At 48.6% G+C, this 21,638-nt stretch overlaps 9 protein-coding genes across 9 annotated transcripts, besides 1 other annotated feature; 5 read left to right on the top strand and 4 right to left on the bottom strand.

Annotated features, from left to right (window-relative positions):
- Positions 1–241: 241 nt before the first annotated feature.
- Positions 242–1,660, top strand: ACLA_053910 (uncharacterized protein; the record flags this gene model as incomplete). The annotated part of the gene is made up of 1 exon (XM_001274770.1): positions 242–1,660. One exon carries the CDS (start codon positions 242–244, stop codon positions 1,658–1,660), a length of 1,419 nt encoding a protein of 472 aa, XP_001274771.1.
- Positions 1,661–2,562: 902 nt separating this feature from the next.
- On the top strand, positions 2,563–3,741 carry ACLA_053900 (60S ribosomal protein eL13; the record flags this gene model as incomplete). The annotated part of the gene is made up of 5 exons (XM_001274769.1): positions 2,563–2,565; positions 2,684–2,717; positions 2,825–2,871; positions 3,010–3,168; positions 3,304–3,741. 5 exons carry the CDS (start codon positions 2,563–2,565, stop codon positions 3,739–3,741), a joined length of 681 nt encoding a protein of 226 aa, XP_001274770.1.
- Positions 3,742–4,376: 635 nt separating this feature from the next.
- Positions 4,377–6,354, bottom strand: ACLA_053890 (uncharacterized protein; the record flags this gene model as incomplete). Its single annotated transcript, XM_001274768.1, has 2 exons — positions 4,377–5,394; positions 5,453–6,354. The coding sequence occupies 2 exons, from the start codon at positions 6,352–6,354 to the stop codon at positions 4,377–4,379; spliced, it is 1,920 nt and encodes a 639-aa protein (XP_001274769.1).
- A 357-nt stretch (positions 6,355–6,711) lies between these two features.
- ACLA_053880 (oxidoreductase-like domain-containing protein) lies at positions 6,712–7,539 on the top strand (the record flags this gene model as incomplete). The annotated part of the gene is made up of 1 exon (XM_001274767.1): positions 6,712–7,539. One exon carries the CDS (start codon positions 6,712–6,714, stop codon positions 7,537–7,539), a length of 828 nt encoding a protein of 275 aa, XP_001274768.1.
- Positions 7,540–7,990: 451 nt separating this feature from the next.
- On the top strand, positions 7,991–8,746 carry ACLA_053870 (DUF3245 domain-containing protein; the record flags this gene model as incomplete). The annotated part of the gene is made up of 2 exons (XM_001274766.1): positions 7,991–8,172; positions 8,239–8,746. 2 exons carry the CDS (start codon positions 7,991–7,993, stop codon positions 8,744–8,746), a joined length of 690 nt encoding a protein of 229 aa, XP_001274767.1.
- Positions 8,442–8,472: a microsatellite.
- A 688-nt stretch (positions 8,747–9,434) lies between the features above and the next one.
- Positions 9,435–11,554, bottom strand: ACLA_053860 (uncharacterized protein; the record flags this gene model as incomplete). Its single annotated transcript, XM_001274765.1, has 4 exons — positions 9,435–10,252; positions 10,319–10,388; positions 10,450–10,833; positions 11,195–11,554. The coding sequence occupies 4 exons, from the start codon at positions 11,552–11,554 to the stop codon at positions 9,435–9,437; spliced, it is 1,632 nt and encodes a 543-aa protein (XP_001274766.1).
- A 3,274-nt stretch (positions 11,555–14,828) lies between these two features.
- ACLA_053850 (F-box domain protein) lies at positions 14,829–15,569 on the top strand (the record flags this gene model as incomplete). The annotated part of the gene is made up of 1 exon (XM_001274764.1): positions 14,829–15,569. The coding sequence occupies one exon, from the start codon at positions 14,829–14,831 to the stop codon at positions 15,567–15,569; it is 741 nt and encodes a 246-aa protein (XP_001274765.1).
- A 564-nt stretch (positions 15,570–16,133) lies between these two features.
- ACLA_053840 (succinate--CoA ligase (GDP-forming) subunit beta) lies at positions 16,134–17,944 on the bottom strand (the record flags this gene model as incomplete). The annotated part of the gene is made up of 8 exons (XM_001274763.1): positions 16,134–16,268; positions 16,342–16,634; positions 16,692–16,738; positions 16,797–17,342; positions 17,409–17,508; positions 17,569–17,641; positions 17,703–17,813; positions 17,888–17,944. 8 exons carry the CDS (start codon positions 17,942–17,944, stop codon positions 16,134–16,136), a joined length of 1,362 nt encoding a protein of 453 aa, XP_001274764.1.
- Positions 17,945–18,708: 764 nt separating this feature from the next.
- Positions 18,709–19,966, bottom strand: ACLA_053830 (SDR family oxidoreductase; the record flags this gene model as incomplete). The annotated part of the gene is made up of 6 exons (XM_001274762.1): positions 18,709–19,078; positions 19,145–19,239; positions 19,302–19,453; positions 19,526–19,533; positions 19,594–19,818; positions 19,923–19,966. The coding sequence occupies 6 exons, from the start codon at positions 19,964–19,966 to the stop codon at positions 18,709–18,711; spliced, it is 894 nt and encodes a 297-aa protein (XP_001274763.1).
- Positions 19,967–21,638: the final 1,672 nt, after the last annotated feature.

Genomic DNA, 21,638 nt, shown 5'->3' with positions numbered 1-21,638 from the left:
TGGTGGAAACAGTTGCAAGAAGCTGTCACCTGTACTTCGGGGATCCCGCATAACCTCGTCTACTGTGACAAACTAGTTGGGTATACTGTCGTACTCAATCTCATACTCCGGTATGTGATAGATTGCTAGACAGCAATCCGCCTCAATCCATTCATGCGGTCCAGATGCTTATACACGTCTAGTGCGAGGAATTTCTTCCACGGTAAACTACATCTCGCATTCACAATACCGCGATTGTACCATGTCGCAGGAGACTCCGCTCTCGCAGAGTTCACTAGCTCCTCCCGTGGAGCTTCGAGAGCCTACTATCCCAATTCAACGGCCAAGTCTTTCTGCATCGCCTGAGCTGGATATGAAGCAGGAAAGCCAAGTCTGCCAGACTGAGAAACGCAAGCTCGATTCACCTCCATCATTGGCTTCTTCCGAAATGACTCCCCCTCCCTCGTCTCAAGTGCCTGGTGCTCCCTTGCGAACATCAAGGTCTCGGTCGGCCTCGTATCTAGCATCCCCTCCAGATCTTTCAAAGACTCTATGCGCTGCGTATGGTGCTTCTGAAAACCTCCCCACTGTCAATGACATAGACAATGCTAGCGAAACAGACCTCCGAACCATCGCCAAAGAGCTCCTTGGTGTGGCACAAGAAGCGCGTATGTCGGCACTGCATTTCAAACTGCAAAATAGTTTGCTATCTTTCACGAGTAACGAAGCTATCAAGCGCGCTGAGGTCGAGCATCAATTAGCCAGAAGGGAGGTGGAAATTTTGCAGAGTTCTGAATACCGAAATCGACAATGCTCTTCTGAGGTTAAACCCCTGCTGCCAATCTCGAATGTGGAACTGGAGGTCGCTCTTAAACGAAACCAAGAGCTGGAGAGAGTTAATGCTACTTTTGACCGCAGGCTGCGCCGGGCCAAAAAGCTCATTGAACAAGAAAAAGAAAAGTCAGATCTGCTTCGGGAGGAGAACAATCTGCTGAAGAAGCGCATCAGGGAAAACCGCGAGCATTTCTCGCGAATGATGGAACGGGGCTCGATGTCACCGAGCTCCCAGACACAATCCCACGCCCTTCATAGGAGATCGGTACCTCACTTTCCCGAGAGTACTAGTCCACATGTGAGCCGTGGGGAAAACCATCCGTTTGCTGCTCTTCTGGCTGCAGACAGAGTTCTAAACAGGGAATCTTCGGAATTTCATTCCTCTCCGCAAAGGTCGCGTCAAAGGCAGCATCCAAACGGCCACGTGCGTGGGACGCATTCTTTGTCCTCGCTTCCTTTGACGCCGTCGCATTCCCGGACTGTCCACGAAGAATCTCAATTATTTACCCCAGCAAGGAATTCAAATGATGAGCATCGTGACAGAGATAGCACTATCTCCGCCTCCGATATTGAAGAAGCGGAGACTGAAGAGGATATCCCAGCCTCTCAAGCTGGTTCTATGCTCCGTCACAATCCTGTCGTCAGTCAGCAGCAAATTCGGCATGTGGCAAGTGCTCCAAAGACGAGCACTTTGTTGCAGACCAAGTTGTTCGGCCAGGTGAGGAAGGCCAGCGTTGAGCGCCCCCCAAATGGACTGAAACGCAAAGCAAATATCGAGGAGAGTGCGACCTCGAAGAAATCAAAACCGGCAGAAGGAGGGGGTGTGGGTCTGGGTATCGAAGCATAGACTTCTTATGGAGTATTTAGTGGTTGTGTATACACGTGCATAATCTCTATACTGCTTGTGTCGACGGATGATTCGACGAGTGGGAAGTCTATGCTGGTTTTGCTTTTACTTGACGGATGTTTATGCAAGCTTGTTTCTTTCTTTTGTTTTCTGCTTTATGCATAGTCCCCTTATTGAGGGGACCGTCACGACTGATGAACCTACAAGACCGACATGTGGAATTGGTGTTTTCTAGGGTGTTGTTTCTTCATTTTATCCTTAGGTTTAGTTGGTTCTGCGGGTATGTGATTCCCAATGATATCTGTTTTCGAACTGGTGACAGTTGTGTCTTAATCGTCACTGGATCTCCAACCATTGCCAAGAATCCTTGTCATGATCGCCGTTGATAATGTCCGTAGTGTTACTGTTCGATAGACTTTGGCTTAATCTGGCTTGAGTAGTTGGATATTGAGATGGCAATAATAAGTTCTGACCTTGTATCAAGTCTGGCTAGTGAGTCTGTAACAATAGTGTATTGTATTACTTTCAATACACAGGTCATCTCGCAAGCACACATCGTTCGACAACACCGGCCACATAGACTTATCGACTCGAAGACATGATCATTGAGCCTATAATTAATTAGGGATCTGCTCAAATCTGTCTCAGGAGACATCTTATCCCTCGAAAATACCCTGGGGATACACTGCATGGATGGTAAGGAAGTTTACAGATCACGGAGCCTTACCGGATTAGGTAGGCAGGGTAGGGCTCGCTAAGCGAGGCGGTGCGGCTCTGCGCGGATGGCCACACCAAAAAAGTTCCACCCAATATTGAACCGACTCTTTGGAGTCTTGAGACACGACCAGCAACAACCCACGACGACGACGACAATCTCCCGGCTCTGATCTCCATCCGTCACAATGGTGCGTTATATGGAATTCTCGCTGCTTCGAATTTGCAGATAGACCTCTCAGAGATCTATGCTGTCGGCACGATGGGGAAGGACTGGCATGCTGATTCGAATTTTTCTTGGTGATATAGGCGATCAAGCACAACAACCAAATCCAGAAGCACCGTGAGTCAACTCGGATGAATGAGATGATTTGGACATCGTGGAATGCATGGCGTTCATATTATAATTGGGGATTGATGGACTGATGGGAATTTTTTTTTGAATTATAGACTTCCACAAGGACTGGCAGACTCGTGTGCGCGTGCACTTCGACCAGGTACGAATCCGACCTCGATCCTCTCATACCCTAGCGAATCGCCCTCTTGGAGAGACCATCAGTCTTTTCCAAAGCCGATTTCGAAAGAAGGAAACCCGGATTCTTAAGCGTGATGGACTGACTTTTGGGAAATTATAGCCTGGCCGCAAGCACCGCCGTCGTGAGGCCCGTCTCGCCAAGGCCGCCGCTGTTGCTCCTCGTCCGGTTGACAAGCTGCGTCCCGTTGTTCGCTGCCCTACCGTCAAGTACAACCGTCGTGTCCGTGCTGGCCGTGGTTTCACCCTTGCTGAGCTGAAGGTAAATTCGTTCTTCCCGAGCACGCGAGGACAGCGGACGGATTGTCGGTGCTTACCATCGTTCAATCCACCCACTGGGTCCGTGTGAAAGGAATCTGGATGAAGGCTTACAAGAGACTTTTTTGCAACTATCTAGGAAGCTGGTATCCCCAAGAAGCTCGCTCCCACCGTTGGTATCGCCGTTGACCACCGCCGTATCAACTACTCCAAGGAGTCGCTCGTCGCCAATGTCGCCCGTCTCAAGGACTACAAGGCTCGTCTGATCCTCTTCCCCCGCAAGAGCGGTCAGTTCAAGAAGCTTGACTCGTCCGCCGACGAGGTCAACGCCGCCAAGGCTGCTTTCGCCGCCGAGGGCAAGACCGAGGGTTACATCACCAAGGTCGGCGCTACCTTCCCCATCAAGAACATTTCCGCCGCCGAGGCCGTCACCGAGGTCAAGCGGGACGAGCTCCCCAAGGGCGAGGAGGCTGCCTACCGCCGGCTGCGGGATGCCCGCAGCGAGGCCCGCCACAAGGGTATCCGGGAGAAGCGTGCCAAGGCCAAGGCTGATGAGGAGGCTGCTGCTAAGAAATAAATGTGATTCTCAGCTAATGATGATCGGGTCGATTTTCAAGTCGGGGATTCGTTTACTGTGGCGTGGCGGGGCTTCCCTTTTCTCTTTTCACCTTTGTCCTTAAAAAAGCTCCGAACCTCTCGAAATGCAAATGTCCCACTTTTTATGTTCACAGGCCAATCCTCCCGCGAAGCTATCGATCATTTTAATGAATACCTTTTTCTGAGGATTTGTCTGCTGGTTCTGCATTTTGTCCGGATCTGTTGAGCTGTCGAGTAGGCCGAGCGATCAAACCAGGCGCGAGGGCAGGTTCTTGCCCTGCGCGTAGTCCCATGGACTGAAAAGGGTCCTCCAATGCATAGTGCATAGTACAATTGTCACTCCCTGTTGTAGTCTATCTATCCTTCGGCCTTATCTTTGATCCAGTGCCTATAGTAGGATGAACCCGTCGGGTAATGAAGCAAATAGCTTACTGTAATCTGAAAGTAATACATGAATGGGTATAAAAACTAAACTATATACACTTATGAAGAATTGCCCAGGAATTAAATACTCCAACCTGATGAATGATGCTCCAAGCCAAACTTACATCAACCTATCCCAGTGACATCGTGCATTCATGCCCGAGAATCGAGCTTCACTGTCTTTTTTTTTCGTCATTGAACCGTCTTGAGTGCTTTCCCCTTGGCTTCGCCGCCAAACAAAGCACCTAAAACACATTCGGCAGCGCGAATGATCACCTCAGCATCGCCTTCCCCTTCGCCTTGATGACGTTTGAAATCTTTCAGTATCCCATGGAATAGCTTTTTGACTTCCTGTTCCAGTTTCTTGCTCGATGCATTATGGCCCTTTGAGATTGCCGAGATACTGACATCGGGCAATAGCCGTGGTTCGCTTGTCCACTCGTCGAGATCCAGATTGCAAGATAGGAGCAAGTGGACTTGTTTCTCTGTGTTCTCGAAGAGCATCACATTGCGCTTGAGGTGTGGTAGTACTCGAGGCAGGTTTGACGCATTAACAGTAGTTGCGCCGAGGCCCAGATTGTCATTTCGCGTCCGAAAATTCCCTTCATGCACGGATATATTGATGACTGACCCATGTCCAGTTATAAGGTCGGCGTGACATTCTTCAATACAAGACCATATGAAGGCACGTGACACCATAGCTTCCCAATATTGATTGATCCCCTGGCACAAGCCTGATACGTCTAACATGAGAAGCGGATTAGATAGTCTCGAATCGATCCACCGCCTCAGCGGTATCGGTATTTTCGCTGATAAACCTCCAAAGACTACTGGAACTGAAATTGAGGTCACTGCCTGTGATTCCGCGTTCGTTTCGTAGATGACAGGCACATTGTAGTTGGTCGATGGAAAGGGAGAAGGGGCAGAGAATGTTAAATGATGCCTCTCTAAGATGATGTCACTCTTTGGATCAGAGATGGTATGCGAATGCGCGATCATGCTCAATGATGCGAAGACCGAGAGATACGGTTTCAACCGAGCTGATTCCCCAAGAGCAAAAGGATTTGTAGGCATGGGTGATTCCGTTTTCGACGGTATGGCTCTGGTAGAAAACGGTAATAGGGTAGATATCAAAGATGATAATGAAGGATCTGCCGCAGATCGCTTGGTGGAATTCTTCTGAGATGCATCTTCGGTGACTAGTAACGATCTTTGTTTTTCCTTCATGTTAGTTGGCGTCAGATATGGGTTGTGTATCAAAAACTTACAGCAGTTTATCCAATCCCGCATCCGCAGGCTGTGTACCCTCGAGCTCCTGCTCTAAGTTCACTGACCAGCTCTCCAACTCCACGATATCCTCCCTAAGCTTTTCTAGATCTGTAGAGAGGTCTTGCTTGAGCTTATGTTTTTTCAAAACTGGCTCGGAAAGTTGTGGCTTGGACACCACGACACTCCATTCTACTTGGTCGTCTTCTTGCGACCCGTATTCAACTCTTCTAAGCTTCGAAGGGCTTTGTTCGAATAAGTCGCCTGTTCGCCGCTTCCCATATCTCCCATGCTGCGTGCTAGGACTGCTGCTCAGCAATCCTCTTGGTCGCTCCGGGGGCTTTTCCAAACCCAATTGCGTCGGTGTCGGGGGCAGATCCGGCTCATCGAGATCTTCTTGAAGGGAAGGCTGATCTAGTTGGATATCCACATTGAATTCGCCTGTCGCACTGCCGAGTTCTGACGCTAATTGATCCTCGGGTGTGTTGATGTGCGCCGCATCCGCCGCATCCTTCTGTGTAGTGATGGGTGACCCGAAGGTAAAGTCGGCGGGAGTGATCTTCCTAGACACTCGCCTCGGAGGGGCAGCGAATGCCTGTAACCCACTTGTTCTTCGGTTCGAGAACGGCGAGCGCGCATCTCCGCTTTGTCGCAGGGAGCTTACTGGGCTCGCAGTGGAGTTAAGTGATGGCTTGAAAGCTTTCCTATCCCGCAATCCGAACACTCTTGTGTCCGCTTGTTTCTGTGGGTCGCTTCGATTTTCGTCTCTTGCGGGTGATTTGTTCTGGGAGTGATCTAGGATTTCAGGGTTCGATCTTGCCAGACTTGCTTTAGTTGGCGCTCGAAATGTCGGTATCCTCGAAGGGCGCGCTCTAGCGTCGCCGGCAAGTGGTTGTGAGCTCATTTGTGACGCGTCGATCCTGGTGCCCTTGGTTGTTTAGAAAGACCGGCGCGACTGGCTGGGTGATGGTGAGGTTGTGAATGCGAGCTTCGCAGCTGGCGGACTTCGTAAGATCAATTGATAGCCATCAGTCACTGCCACCTCAGTCGTCTGTGGCTTCAATGGCAGAATTTGTTCCCACCCTCATTGCGGCATGTGTCTCGCATGATAAGCACTGTTGAAACATTCCGCAGCGGGAGATGAAAAGCCCCATACAGGGATGTTTGCACTGTTTGCCTAATGACATAGCTTCTTCCTTAGGGCCTCGGAATTACAACTTTCTTCTCATCTTCGATACAGTTCCAACTTGCAAACGGAAGAATGGAGGGCCTGTCCATGCGGATCAGACAATTGGCTCTCTGGGACGGTGTCTGCGCGTCGTTTTTTAGGTCTTCACAGGTCACTAGCAGGAGCCGTTCACCTCCATCACCAACAGTATCCATTACCAGACGATATGCCTTCACTCCGTCTTCCGGACGCCGAGCTGCTCACGAGGATGCCAGCCTCCCGAACACTGTGGCAGGTTCAGAAGGCTCAACGTGCTCCCAGGCATATCCACTTTCAGGCTATTACTACGAAATCCTCTCAACCACTTCTCCCTATGGATCGATAACGAGCTCATCGCGTTCAACCCCTCAAGCAGCCGAGAAGCCGACACCGGCCACGACCGTCAAGCTACAAACGCCCGAGGAAAAGATGGCTATCGTTTTTGGATCGCGATTAGCCGGGCCAGGCCGTCAATCGCGATATAATGCCGGGACAATGCCGCCTGAGTCTCAGTGGAAGACCATCAACGGAGTAGCCATTCCTCCACGACCCGAAGAGCCTGACAATTGCTGCATGAGTGGCTGTGTGCACTGCGTATGGGATGACTACCGTGATGAGATGGAGGAATGGGCCGGTCGTGTAGCAAGTGCCAAGGCAAAGGGCTTCGCCAGGAACAAGACGGCGGATATGCGACAGACACCTAGAGCAGAGGTGGACAATGCCAGTCACAGTATGGATGATGATGGGGGCGGTAGTGAGACCAACTGGCCGTTATCTGATAAGGCAGATGATCTCTTTGCCGACATACCGGTGGGAATTCGTGAGTTCATGAAGACCGAGAAGAAGCTCAAGCAGAGGCATCAACAAGAGCAAGCCACATGATTTTCTCGGACTACAATCTGACATGGCGACGTGGGCTATGACTTTGGTGACGATGCATATATGGTTTGTGACATTCATGTTGTACATACTGTTTTGGTTTTGGTATAGACGAGGTTAGATATTTATCCCAGGTGTACATATATATATCCATGCAATGGACTCATGACTTCGACGAATTGCGAATGCACCCACTTCCTAATTCTGGTTTAATCACAGCCAGCCGAACCAGAAACTTCCGAAGCACTATTTCCGATCAATATAACATCACCAGGACATTAAGATCAGAACTGATTGACTACTGGCATTGTACCATGTATCGTTGGACATCACAATTGAGACCGCAGGCGGTGAACTGTTCTGCCAGCAGATCCCGCCTTGCTATCGCAAATGTTCCATTTTCGCCTTACCCTGAGTAAAAATACTCGGACTATCACAGCAACCATAATCCGTCATGTCAGTCTCAAAAATTGAGACGGACATTATCCTCAACAAAGCAAATGTTGCTCTAGCGCGCAGCCAGCGCTTGGTAGCCTCCTGGCTGCCCCCACCCACGGACGCGGAACAGGCGAATGTCAAATCCGAAGAGGAATTGCAAAAGGAAGAGGATGAGATCTTCACTGCAGTTCCTGAAACGTAGGCTTACACCCTTGAAGTCCCCGAAGACTGTCCATCATTCCATGGCTAACACGCAAAATACAGGCTCGGAGTTGGCGCTCCTCTGCCTCAAAAAGCTGCGGACGGAAGCTGGAACCGAATGGAGCTAGATTCGAATGACAAGCTGCGGAAACAGCTCCTCGGCAAGAATTACAAGAAAGTGACGGCGGACAATGCTAAGGCCCCAGGGAAGATGCCGGGTCAGCCCGGCGCCTCGAATGGAAACGCGCTGACTCCCTCGGCGGCTCATAATGATGATGATGATGATGACGATGATGAGGGACGAACAGCACTGGTGGGGAAGAAACACGGGTCGTCGAAGAAAGACTCGAACCTTGCGAGGAAGAGAAAGCCTGCTTCCGATGTCTTGGAAGAGGATGATGGTAAAAATGCAGGCGACGTTGTCAAAGATGGCGATGGCGACGGCGATGACACTGCGGATAAGCTGGAAGAGGCTCCAATCACCGCACCAAGGTCGAGAGGCCGGAAGAAAGGCACCAGCTTCTTGGATGAGATCCTCGGCGAAAGGTCAAAGAAGAGAAAGAAGCGATGATGTTGACTGTTGGGAAGATTTCCACTTTTTCATTTTTAGACCAAGATACCCGGTTTTACCCTCCTTCTGCTGGACACATATATCATTGACTGGACCGTAGACTCCTTTTGTTAATTGTAAGTTGTATACCATAGAGAAAAGAAACATAGTCTGCTCCACCCAACCCAAGGGTATAATAAATAAGATAAATATGATATGTTTGGAACCAAAACCATTTGTCCCAAGTCTCCAACAACCACAAACACCAACGGCATGACACCAAAAAGCAGATGTCGCCTTTATCAACCTGCAAGGTGATATATGATACCAAAAAGACATGCAAGGTATTTTCAACAGGTACGCTGCCAAAAAAGAATTTCCACCTCCCAGAGAATGCACCAAAAACAGTGTGCTTCCAACTGTCCGAGGAAGCCTCGCTTTTCTGAATGAATTGTACAAATATGTGAAATGTAAATAAATGATGAAAGATAGAGGGGCGAAGTCCCCAGGAAGAAGGCATGTAGCACAGATAAATAGCTCTGATGGGCATATGCAATCTGTCTCAAGAGGCAGAATATGGAAGACAACCATCAAATTCCTCACCACAGAAGACACGTATTTTCTCGAACATTGTGTGTGAAAATTGATAGAAATGACAAGCACAACAGAATACTGTTCAGAGCGTGTTATAGTGTGCCATATGAATGTCTTATTCTAATCGCTTTCGTTTTCGATCCTCGAGAGTGATATGGTGATCCTCATCCGGACGTTCTGCGGTGTCAGCGGGGTTCAAGAGCGAGTGTACGTTGCTGGCCATGCTTGATCTTCGAGTGGCAGGAAGTGAAGACTCATGTCGAGAAAATCTCGAGCTTCCGTACGTCCAGCCGTTGTCGACGCTGAGGGTTGATGATGACTGATCTGGGTTCGATGGTGGCGTGGCATGGCGTGAGTTGCTCTGAAATCGTCGTGGGACTCCCATCTCATACTGTGCCAGCACCTCTCGAACTTGTTGCTCACTGGAAGTCGGGGTCCGGTGAGGCGACGATGGCCATGGTACCGCTGATGCCCCGTGCGCATTGGCGGGGGGATATTGGGAGTCGTTTGGTGGTGGCCAGCCGTGCTGACGGATGTCTGCCGAAGTGTGACGACGCGCAAGACTGGGTCCTGGTGGAGAGGACACCGAAGAGAGAGGGTGAGGCATCGGCTGCTGGGGTTGAACGACAGAGGGAACTTGCGGCCGGCTATAATTGGGCGACGGGTTCCCACCTCCGATGGAGCCATATCGGCGAGGAGAAACAGCGAGATGCGGGGGAACGGGAGGACGTATCATTCCAGACCTGGACGGTTCCATCATCGATGGCCGGCGACTCTCGTCTTGGGGTATTTGACGAGGGGAAAGAGGCAGTCCAGGATCAGCAGACACACTGGCGAAAAAGGGTGGTCTGACAGACAAATATGTGTCCGGGGGGTTTTCGAGAGCTCTCACACCCTCAAGATGTTTCTCTATCTCCTTTTGCATACTGGAAACTGTAATTTTACACAGTCAGAATGCATGATGATGGGGAAAATTGCTTTTTTTAATATGATGCTCACCATCTCGATACAGGGGACTATCCCGATCAGGAATCATTCCTTGCAAAAAGTGCGAAATTGAGTGAGTCCACTACGGAGATTCCAATTAGTCCTGAACAGTAATTTGACAATGACGAGAGGAGGTAACAAACATGATAACACTTCGCCAAACTTTCTACCATAGCTTGACATCTTGAGTTGAGAGCTGAATGCCCCTCTTCAGCACGATTCAGACGGGCATGCATATCGTATAGCGAATGCTCTAGGTTGAGCAACCGCGCTTCAGTCGCGTCAGGAACAGACTCGGCCGGTGTGCCAGGTTGAGAGACTGCGGTTTTATGACCAGGGAATGAGTCGCGATGAATTAGAGCATGTCGCGACGCGCGGCGTTTGATTTCCCGTAGGCCAACTAAGTCGCCGCGTTTGAAGTTCCCATTGCCGTGTTTGAACTCCCATAGTGCCGAGTCTGGAGATCCGGTATGGAAGACATCGCTCACTGTGAGAATAACCTCAACATTAGCGACAAGGCTAGCTATCTATTCAGTATTCGGGGTTGCCTACCCTTGTGGAATCCGTACATATTGAGCTGCCGAACGAAGGATGAAATGTTTGTGTGTTTAAAATATTGACTAAATCAGACAAAAGATCAGCGACCAGTTATGTCTTAAGGTATGAGGCGGGACACGAACGCGAGAACTTTAGAGAATTCAGATGTGGGTGACATGACAAAGCTATCGTTGGAGCTGGACCATGATATCAGGTGTTGAATACTAGGATCTTCTAGCATACTGTCGAATATAATTAGCAAGGGCCCATTGTATCCATATCAATAAGCTAAAGACAAGGACTTCCTAGTAAAAGGGACGAGCAGTTCTCAAGGAACGGGTACAAACAAACATACTTGTACAACTTATGGATGAAGGCAGTCTGCACGACTTTTGGTTGCTGCGCTGCAGCTGCAGCGCCAATAGCGTGATTAGGCGCTAATGTATTGTTCATGTTTCCAGTTTCCATTGATCCATTGGAAGCGGTGCTGGTGTTTGCGCCCGCCCGATCGCTGTCAGGGCTGCTATGGGCGGGCGGCGCAAGACCTGTTGTCGCCGAGGCTGATGGAGTGACCTCCATAGAATCACCCGTCAATTGAGTGGGTGGTGAAGTTGAGGATGAGAGGACGGGAAGCTTTCGTGCCTTGCCTGGCGCATCTAGAGCAACGGCAGTAAAGGTGTTTCGAGGTGGAGGATCGGCGAGACCACTCATCTCGCGCAAGAGAAGAGGCAACGGCCAACCCGCAGAAGGAAGAAAAGACCGCGCAAAGAGGAGTTGACGAGGAATATAGTTGAGAAAGATCGGGGCACAGACGGTGCACGGGAAAGAAATCAGTCGGTGATAGCTTGAAAGGCTTTCTTTTGGCTGACGCCCGCTCGTTGAGGGCTGGAGAACGTGGGCAAGTGGATATCACGGAGCCTGGGCCAAAGAGGCGCTGATCAATAGCGTAGAGTTTCCGCTTCTAGAGTCATTGCGAAGCGAAAGACCTTCGGATATTTGGAGCTTTTTCTCCTTCTTGTCTTTTTCTTTGCCTTGTCTTTCCTCTGTCTTTTTTTTTTCTTCCTCAGGGATTGATTGCCGAATGGTGAGCCTGTGACTGTCCGAGAATTTTTCTCACTCAGCCGATTCGCAGGAGAGGAGACTACTGAACCAAAGCTCCTCTTTGCCCCTTTGTTCTCCACTCGTTCCAACCTAGTCTCGGACGGGGGGTAACCGGCATCAAATCGACGGGAAGGAAGAGAGGGACGAGCCGTGACGATGCAGAGGTGTCGCGGACGAGGCGCGGAAAACAAAAAAGATCAGATCTGCAGATGCTAGATAGATAAGTGCTAGATTTGTTGATTGTGACTAGTTATCTTTTATCAAGGGGCCCAGTCTCTTTTGATACCGGGTGTAGGGGCTCGGAAAACAATCCAACGAAGAACGGGAACAGCCGATATACGTCGTCCTAGACTGTTCAGATTGTCATGCAAATGTGCCCCCCTTTTTCATGTTTCTTCTGAACTTTCGGACTCTCCCCTTTATATGTCGCGTAGAGGGGAAGATCAGTCCAAGAAATGAGCCGTATATATGGTGTGGGAAGGAATCCTTCTGAGGGTAGTAAGGGAGCGAAGAGAGAGAAAGATGGGAGAGAAGGAAAGAGATGGCGATGATGATTGGGGAAACCGAGCTGTTAAGGATCTCCAACTTCCAGAATCGCGACAAATATAAGGATGATCGCAACCAAATTAGCTGTGCAGAGGGATGCCTGGGACTGAACAAATCAACCTTGCCAGTCTTCGGGAAGGTAGAGGGAAGCTCTGGAACCTGCACGGAATCGCGGATATGGGTCAGCAATTGGTTGGATGAAGGAAAGAAGTCGAAGGATGAAGACGAATGGATCAATGGATGAGGGGGAGGCGAATAATCCTGACAGCCTTAAGATAGTGGTAGTTAGTCTAATAATAATAATGATAATAAGAGTGATATAGGGGGGGGGGGAATGGAAGATAAGAAAAAAGGAGGAAATAATAATAAGTGGAGAGAGAAAGAGGAAGAGGAAGAGAGAGCGAGATTCAGATGAAGATGAGTATCATTATTATTTTTACTCCTATGTATCTAACTACCCAGCAGTCAGCACACGCTCTTGAAGTAGACTTCTTATTACTCTGGTACCCAAGATTGATTATGATTATTCAAGAAAGCCATTGTACTTTTGATCCTGCTTATAGATCGATCACACTAGATTCAATAGTCTGGACTTACAAGAAACTGATAGAACTATCATCGTAGAGCTATGACCTCCATGTATACATATCCTGGCAGGGCATAAGTACCTTTCCTACCTAAAGATATCAGGGGTGCATATCCAGGGAAGACACTCCATGTAGATAGGAGGTACCTACATCGTTGGTGGTGGATTCATTCAAATCACTACCACTAGACTACTTCTGGTAGCTATCAACCCATTAGTAGTATCATTTTTACTCTAGATCTATCTACACTCGAGAAATTGTTTCTAACGGTATTCTTGGATCGTCTGTGGTTGAACTTAAGTAGTGTGCACATACATGTATGTACATGGCGGTATCTACCTATTCCTATACTGCACCTTAATAATACCACCAGATGGATTGATTGGATATAGCATAGGCAAAAACAGCTATCTACTTACATATTTAACCAATTTCAGAAATAAACCACTATGCTATTTTATGATTGATCACTTCGTAGACTAATCCGTACTACCTTCATATGCTGTGAGGAGAACTGTACAGTGAGAGTGAGAGAAGCACACACATGTGTTTGTTGATCGGCTTAGCTGATAACTCCTTCCTCATACTAACTACCATAAAATAGCCTCACTCCTTCTCTACCTTACGGAATATCGGAAACCCCCTCTGATATCTAATAAACATAGTCTGTTTCCCTCCTTTCGTCCAAAGAAGAAAAGAGACATGCCATCTCAACACAGGACTATGCTCTGCCAATCACCATGGATCACAACGTTGTAGATCACGAATCGATCGAGCACGAGATCATCACTCGAGTCCAGAAGCTCAGCACAAAATTGGCACGACGCACTGTGTATGAGTCCCTTTACCATACATATTAGATCTTCGATTATTTATTTACCTACTAGGAATATTTTTCTTCTTATGAGAAGACGTCCACTGACATGACTTCTTCACTGCAGATTCCATCAACTCGTTGATCAGCTAGCTTCTGACGAATGGCGAGACTTGAGAGACTGTTTGAATGCACGAACATTTCAGTGTGATATTCTGGGGTCGCTGCCTCCCGAAATTGCCGTGGAGGTCGCTCAGTACCTAGATTTAGCAGACATTCATGTCCTACAGAGAGTTTGCAAGCCTTCCTCCGTTGATCCGGTGGTTCCTCGGATAAGAAGGCTGATATTTTTTTTCTTCTTCAAAAGGTCTCCAGAACCTGGCGCAAACTATTGTCTTCGCACCTGGTTCGAAGTGCAGTATATCATCGATACACAGGTCGTATTTTCAATTTTGCCCACAGAGGCCCCTATCTTGAATTCGAGCAGTATGCCAGACAAAGAATCAGATTGGAGCGAGGAGAGCCATCCTCCAGACTTCATCGACGTGAACCAAACCGCATCAGTGCCGCAAGTCTAGACTATTCGCATGGACGCTATGCATGGATCGCCGAAGGGTCTACGGTCGTCGTTCAGGGCCTGCGTTCGAACTCAATGCAGATATATTGCACGGACAACAGAGATCTGATCACCAATATCCGTCTTTCAGACTCAATTGTTGCAGCTATCACTCCACGAGGGTAGGCAATAAGCTTCTCACGGACTAGTTGGAATCGATCAATTAATTAATTACTCCACAGGTACTGCCATGTTTGGAATTTCCAAACTGAAGAGACAGCATGCTTTCGACTGCCATCTCGACAATTCCACCTCTTCATCGTTCGTGGTGTCAAGGTGGCTTTTGCTTACAAAGGCCTTGCAGCTGGAGACACTACAATTATGCAATGGGACTTCAGCTTACGTGTTTCCCGCATGATCGATGTGGCAGCTAACCTGGTATTCATGAATGTACATCCAACGCTCGACAGCCTGACTACCGTTCACCTCGAACAAAATGATAGCAACGGCGGCCCCCCGGATCCTACTGGCATCCCATACAACTTGGCACAACTGCGTATCATGAAGCATTGGCTGACAGACACATCAAACGTTACTCAAGCTGTCTCTAAGGTTGTGGCTCTGCCCGAAGTGCAGGATATTGACTTGCTCATTCAATCCAAGACCGAGATATCAGAAGCTTTCAATGATAGAGTAGGGATTCTCATAGCCCAAACCCGAACACGTCAACCCTCCGATTTGGGTTCTATCATTGCCATTGCCCATGATCTCGATAGTGATGAGATTTTCTTGCATGTGCTGCCGCCAGAACACACATCGCCCCGGTTATGCCTCGCACCAATTGATCGCAACCTCTTGTATTACATCAGAGTTGAGCAAGGAAAACCGACGATCTGGATTTCCCACCCGAACGCCCAAATTCCCTATCACCCGGCAAAGTCGATGGATACCCATTTCATGAGAGACAGCATGCATGCGCATCAGCGTGACAGTCAGGAGTTTGTACTCAAAGGAGACAATGATTGTGTTCTATTGGTTGACGATGAGGGGATGAGCGCGTGGTGTTTCGATGAAGCTGCCCAACCATCTTGTGCAATCACCGGCGGAATTCAACTTGGCTAAAGTCGTGTCAAATTAGCCCTCAAACCCCGAGTCTTCGATCTATTCTTAAAGAGCCAGACACATCTTCTTACCGGTTAGAGTTCCATCTAATACCAGAGCATCCTTTATCCTACATGAGACAGAAGTCGTTCTTGACAGGCAACAAAAATAATCAAAAAAGGGGAAAATACATTGACAAAAGGAAAAGAACCTAGACATGGACGATATACAAATTCATCAATGCTCTCTATGATAATGCCACCGCTGCCATCTCCGGATATCACTTATACTAGCCCAATTCGGGAATAGCATTCCTGCCGCCTCATTCATCTCGCAGCTCGCGCATCCTTATTATTGATCATTCCCTGCACAGCAGAATCACATCAATACCGTGTTTCATGGCGGGCGATCTTGGTCAAACAACTCAGTCTTCTATCTTGTTCTTCACCGTCACCACCCACAACTGATCTTCATGATTTTCGAGTCAAGGAGAAAGAGAGGGGGAGAAGGAGATTCGGGAGAAAACCAAGAAAATCATTTTCGTTATAGTGGTTGACACGGCAAATTTCTAAACCGATTATGAGTTTAGATGCCAAGAGTGAACTCAACACCGACGTCAATGTCACGGGCCATCTTGACGACCTTGGAGAACTGAACCGACTTCTCGGCAGCGCTCTGGAGGTCCTCAATAGAGAAGATCTTGAGGCCGGATTCGTTGATCTGCGGAATTATATGTCAGCATTCTGAGGACAGATCTACTGTCAAAGGTCCAAGAAGCTGAACAGGCACATACCAGCTTCTGGGCTTGCTCCATGTTGGTACCCTGCAAACGAGCAACGATAGGAATGCGCAGATCCATCTCATGCACAACGTTGATCAGACCCTGGGCGATGGCGTCACAACGGACAATACCGCCGAAGATGTTGACGAAGACGGCGGTGACCTTGGGGTCACTGGTGATGAGCTCGAAAGCGGACTTGATAGCAGCGGGGGTAGCACCACCACCAACATCAAGGAAGTTGGCAGGGTTTCCACCGTTGAGCTTGATGATATCCATAGTGGCCATGGCGAGACCAGCACCGTTGACTAAAGGAAAGGGTCAGCATAAGCGCAAAGCGAGGCAAATATTGCCGATTCACATACCCAGGCATCCAATATCACCATCAAGCTTGATGAAGTTCAAGCCGTACCTGTTGCCTGGCGTCAGAACAAATTCTCCGTACAGCGACAGCGTATGTGGAGACTTACTCAGCAGCCTTCACTTCATCGGCATCTTCCTGAGTGGTATCTCTCCACGAGAAGACATCCTTCTGTCTGAACTCAGCGTTGTCATCGAAGCCCAGCTTGGCATCCATAGCGAGAACCTGGTGGTCAGAGGTCTCGGACAGAGGGTTGATCTCGATCTGGGTAGCATCCTTCTCCATGAAGACCCTGTAGAGGTTCTGGATGGTAGTCTTGGCATCCTCAATGCACTGCTCCGAGAAGCCAAGATCGGTTGCGATCTTGCGGGCAATGTCATCAGTGACGCCAACGTTGATGTTGATAGGAGTGGTGATGATCGCCTCAGGGTTCTCCTTAGCGACAGCCTCGATATCCATCCCACCTTGGGACGAGGAGACAATGACGGGGCTCTGGGTCGCGCGGTCCATGAGGATGGCAAGGTAAAATTCACGACGGGCAAACTTGCGCTCGCAAATATACACCGCGTTGCAAAGACGGCCAGCAGCACCGGTTTGCTTGGTGATGAGCTTGTGTCCGATCATTTGGCCGGCGAACATCTTGGCCTCGGTAGGCCTGGACAGGGAACCTCGGTCAACATGGCGAAAGGACAACATGAAAAGCAAAAGGTGAAAAACTCACGAGTAGATGACCCGCACACCTCCCTTGAGGCCGTTATCGAAAGATCCCTTACCACGACCACCTGCAAGGACCTGAGCCTTGATAACCATGTCGTCGTTTCCTAACATATCGTATCTTAGCGCACGGCGATCCATTTTGAGCTGGGCGGGTTAATGTATACCGAGCGACTTGGCAACAGCCTCAGCTTCCTCAGCCGAGCGAGCAACCTCTCCCTTGGGCACACCCACGCCATACTGGTATCCGTCAGTCGCTGCCAGAAGGGCGTAGAGTCGAAAGTAATATCCGATCACATACAGACTTCAGGAGTCTCGCAGACAAGTATTCATGGATCGACAGGTTTCTCTGTTGCTGAGCGAATCTGGACTGAACGGAGGATTCCTGATGGCATTGAGAAGTCAGCAAAAGCTCCAATATAGTAAAAATAGATATACTAGGCAGCGATATCAAAACATCGCCTTGGGGGAAAAAAAATAACTCACCGTCGCAGCCTTGAAAGCTGCCGCGACAGGACGGCTGCTGCGAGCGAGCTTGAACATGACGAGGAGAGAATATGTAAGGAGGGGAGAATTTCAGAAACGGCAAATAACAAAGCAAGAGGAGAGATGATCCTCCAACGTGAAAGTTGATAAAAAGGGGGGGGTGGTGTAGCGGGTAAGAAGGCCTGGTGTTGACTCGGAAAAGGGAACAGCTTTCACTTGGTACTGACTGCTTTTTCACGGCTGCGCTTCTCGGGACGACTGTTACGGTTCTTCTGCCTGGGCCTGCGCGGGTCACCTGATAAGCCAACCAGCGTGTGTCTCGGCATGACTAATCAGGACCCGACGCGAATATCACGGAACGCTGTTATAATTTCTTCCAGCAGTACGGAGTATAACCTTAAGGTAGGACTCTCTATCTGCTGTCTGGTATCTGCTGTGAGCCCGTTCTTTGTATTTTATCGACAGAGAAGTTCAAGGATTGTGGAGTGCAGCTATGGCAATTGTTCCGCAGGTGTTTCTCAGTTCATATCGTCAGCCCCTGCTATGCGGCCTTGAGGCTATGGGTTCCTGACGGGAAATGATTTACACGGTGCTCATTCTGAGTATTTTTCAAACATTCTTCGAGAGATATACTTATACAGATCACTGGAGTGTATATGGATGGACTCAGTGGCAGTTTAAATCTTGATTTGAAAAAAAGCCCCAGCAGACCGCCTCATATCATAGCAAAAACACCCGAAGAATGTTCAGAACATAAGATGAAAAATTCGAATCTCAAGAGAGTGTCCAGAGTAGCCTTTTGCTTCTCATTTCTCTCCAGTCTACTTTCCAACAACTTTCCTCAATTTGTGGAGCTTGAACATCCTCGTCATGATCCCTTGGAACAGGCCAGTCCAAGCCCAACCACCGCATACGAGCCAAATCAGCCAGCTCTTATTACCCTCCCAGATCCAACTCTTTCGGCCTTGTGCCCAGGGCCATATCCACCGCCACGGCGCTGATCCATACAGGACTTGTGTGACGACGCTGCGTGCATATGCGGTATGCGGCATCGCGCCGGCTTGACTGTGTGTCACACGGCGAGTGTACTCATCCTCAATAGGGGCGTAGATAGAACCGGGTTGAAGAGTCCGTTGGATACGCGCAATGCGAGATTGCACGCCGCCAGTGATGACCGTTGTGACGTTGACACTGTAAGAGTCCAGTGTATGAGTGAGGAAGTCAAAGTAATCCGGGAAAATAGTGGAAATGGCATACCCAAAGGGAGCGAGCTCTACTCGTAGCGTGTCGCTGAAAGAGTGTAATGCAGCCTTTGAGGCATTGTATACAGACCCGAAAACATAAGGTATGACCTTGAATATGAAATAGTTAGTATCTGCGCGACGGTAATCCAGTGGGAGCATGATAGACTCACCCCAGCCACACTACCAATCATCACAATAGTGCCCTTTGCCTTCATTAATAACGGCAGAAAGGTCTTGCACATGGAGATGACCGCAAAGAAGTTGGTCTCGAAGGTCTTTCGGGCTTCCGTGAGCTCGACCTCCATGGCTGGCACAGTATAGTCTATAGCGTATACGTCAGCGCCCTTCTACAACTGGTTTGATTCGAGGAATCTGCATCGAACAAGAGACGTACTGCGGCCCCTATTCACACAAAATCAGTGACTGAACTACTACAGCCTTAGCAAGAAGAAGGTGGTGTACGCATTGTTCACAAGGTAATCGAGACCCTTGCCTCCAAGTCTCTTGTCGACTTCGGCATAGCAGGACTTGACACTTTCTTCATCGTCAACGACGAGATCTACCGTCTCGATCCCCAGAGCGGCAAGGTCATCGATAGTCTTTGCGTCTCGTGCTGTCGCAAATACACGTAAACCATTTCGATGAAACTCTCGGGCAAGTGAATTGCCTATACCGCCGGGAGAGCATCTGAAGTATATCGTTGCAAGTAATTAGCCGAGTACATTGTGATTAAGCGAGGAGATTAGTGATCCATGTTGTAGCTATGCTCATGTGTCCTTACACCCACTCACCCAGTGATAAGCACGGACTTGCGGTTATCCTGTGCGGCTGCCATATTTAAACCAGAGATAGAGGCCTGCACTGAATCGATATAGTCAAATTTGGTAGACAGATTTTTCTTTGCATATATGAAGTTCTTCACTAGCTGTCAAATGAAGCCTCGGCACGAAGTCGAAAGTCCTCGCCCGTGATCTCGCTAATCTTGTCGAGCTATACCTTACTCTTTATCATTACCGTATTATTGTGTAAGAAGACAGAATAACCCAGAGAAACAGTGCAAGCAACCTCATGCGATTGAATACTAGACAGAAAGTTCTTTTCTACCACTCATAATATTGGCAAGATGTAGGGATTTGGGGAATGCTCAAATACGCATGTCTCTGGCCAACTGGTGAGCATCTCTCCCGAGCTTCAACGCCTGCCTTGAACTAGTTAGAAGAGCAGAGGAAGTTGTTCTCACTCTCAGTGTCTCACATTGATCATGGTAGGATCTAAATTACCTAGATAACAGGCTTTTATCTCTCGCTCAGCCAATAGCTAGCCCATCATAAATTGTATGGCAGTAAGACACTCGGTTGTGGCGTCAATTACTCGGTAAATGCTATTTTAAAGCTCTGACATCCAGCATGCCTATTTAAGGGCCAGACCTTATCTTGTTTTGTGCATATCACCCTAGCATTCTACACAGTATGTTGCGCGGGTGCCTTCATTTTATATGCAAGAAAAGTCCCTGGATGCAAGACACGTCATGCCCATCCAGATTTATCAGTAAAGGGACAATCGGCGCAGCTGGCGTTCGCTTGAGTCTAGGAAATGAAATTTGATTAGGGAGCTTGCTATCATATTCCATAATGTAAAGCCATCCCCAATATTCGGGTTCCAAGCAATGAGTAACAGATTATTGAGCATGTTGTTGAACCGGCAGCTCGGTATCGATACAATTTCCGTCACCTGACTTTTCTGGACACCAACAAGCGAACAAGGATGCCGCTCGCTGTTTGTGCTGCCTAGTGGTAGAACGCGCAGTCTTGATTCATTTCCCATCGTCCAGTTGAAGTACTTTTGAGTCAGGAAGAATGACGTACTAACCTGCAGCAAGGCTGTTTCGGCCTTCTCCATATGACATATCGGATCCACGCTTCAAATTACTATCATCCCCAAAGCATCCACCCATACTTCCCTGGTCTACTGTGTGCCACACTACCACTCAATCATCCATGGCGTTGAATCATAAATGCCATGCTGTTCTGGGCTTCATGATTTCATCCCATGAGCCAACCTGATCTGATTATTGTAATTGCTGGACAGCGACATGTAACCGGATAGTATTTGATCGGTCTCTTCCCCACACTATTCCAGTGTTCCTGTGCCGATACCCGGCACGACCAACGAGTCCATCTTCCCAAACCTAATATTTTCAACTCCATGTGGCTCATTTGGTATAAATAGATTCTCCATTCTCTTTCGGTCGTCATGGCTTCCAGCTGGAGTTGTTGACGGGTGCTAGGCAACTTTCTAAATGTGGGCTAGGCTATCATCACCTGAACGCTCCCACTGTTTAATTTTTTCCCCTTGAAGCGTATCCTTCAAAACTCGGTCTGATAATACAAGCTGGTGTTTGCGCCAAGACTAGGCGTCGAGTTCAGAGATTAGACGCAAGAGAAGTGGCACTTCATCTAGAGAGTCAACGCAATCACCCAAACCGGGTATCATGACATTGGTTTTAG

This window comes from Aspergillus clavatus, genomic scaffold, assembly GCF_000002715.2.
Source record: "Aspergillus clavatus NRRL 1 1099423829794 genomic scaffold, whole genome shotgun sequence".
Taxonomy (NCBI): Eukaryota; Fungi; Ascomycota; class Eurotiomycetes; order Eurotiales; family Aspergillaceae; genus Aspergillus; species Aspergillus clavatus.
This window is presented reverse-complemented; position numbering and strand designations above follow the sequence as displayed.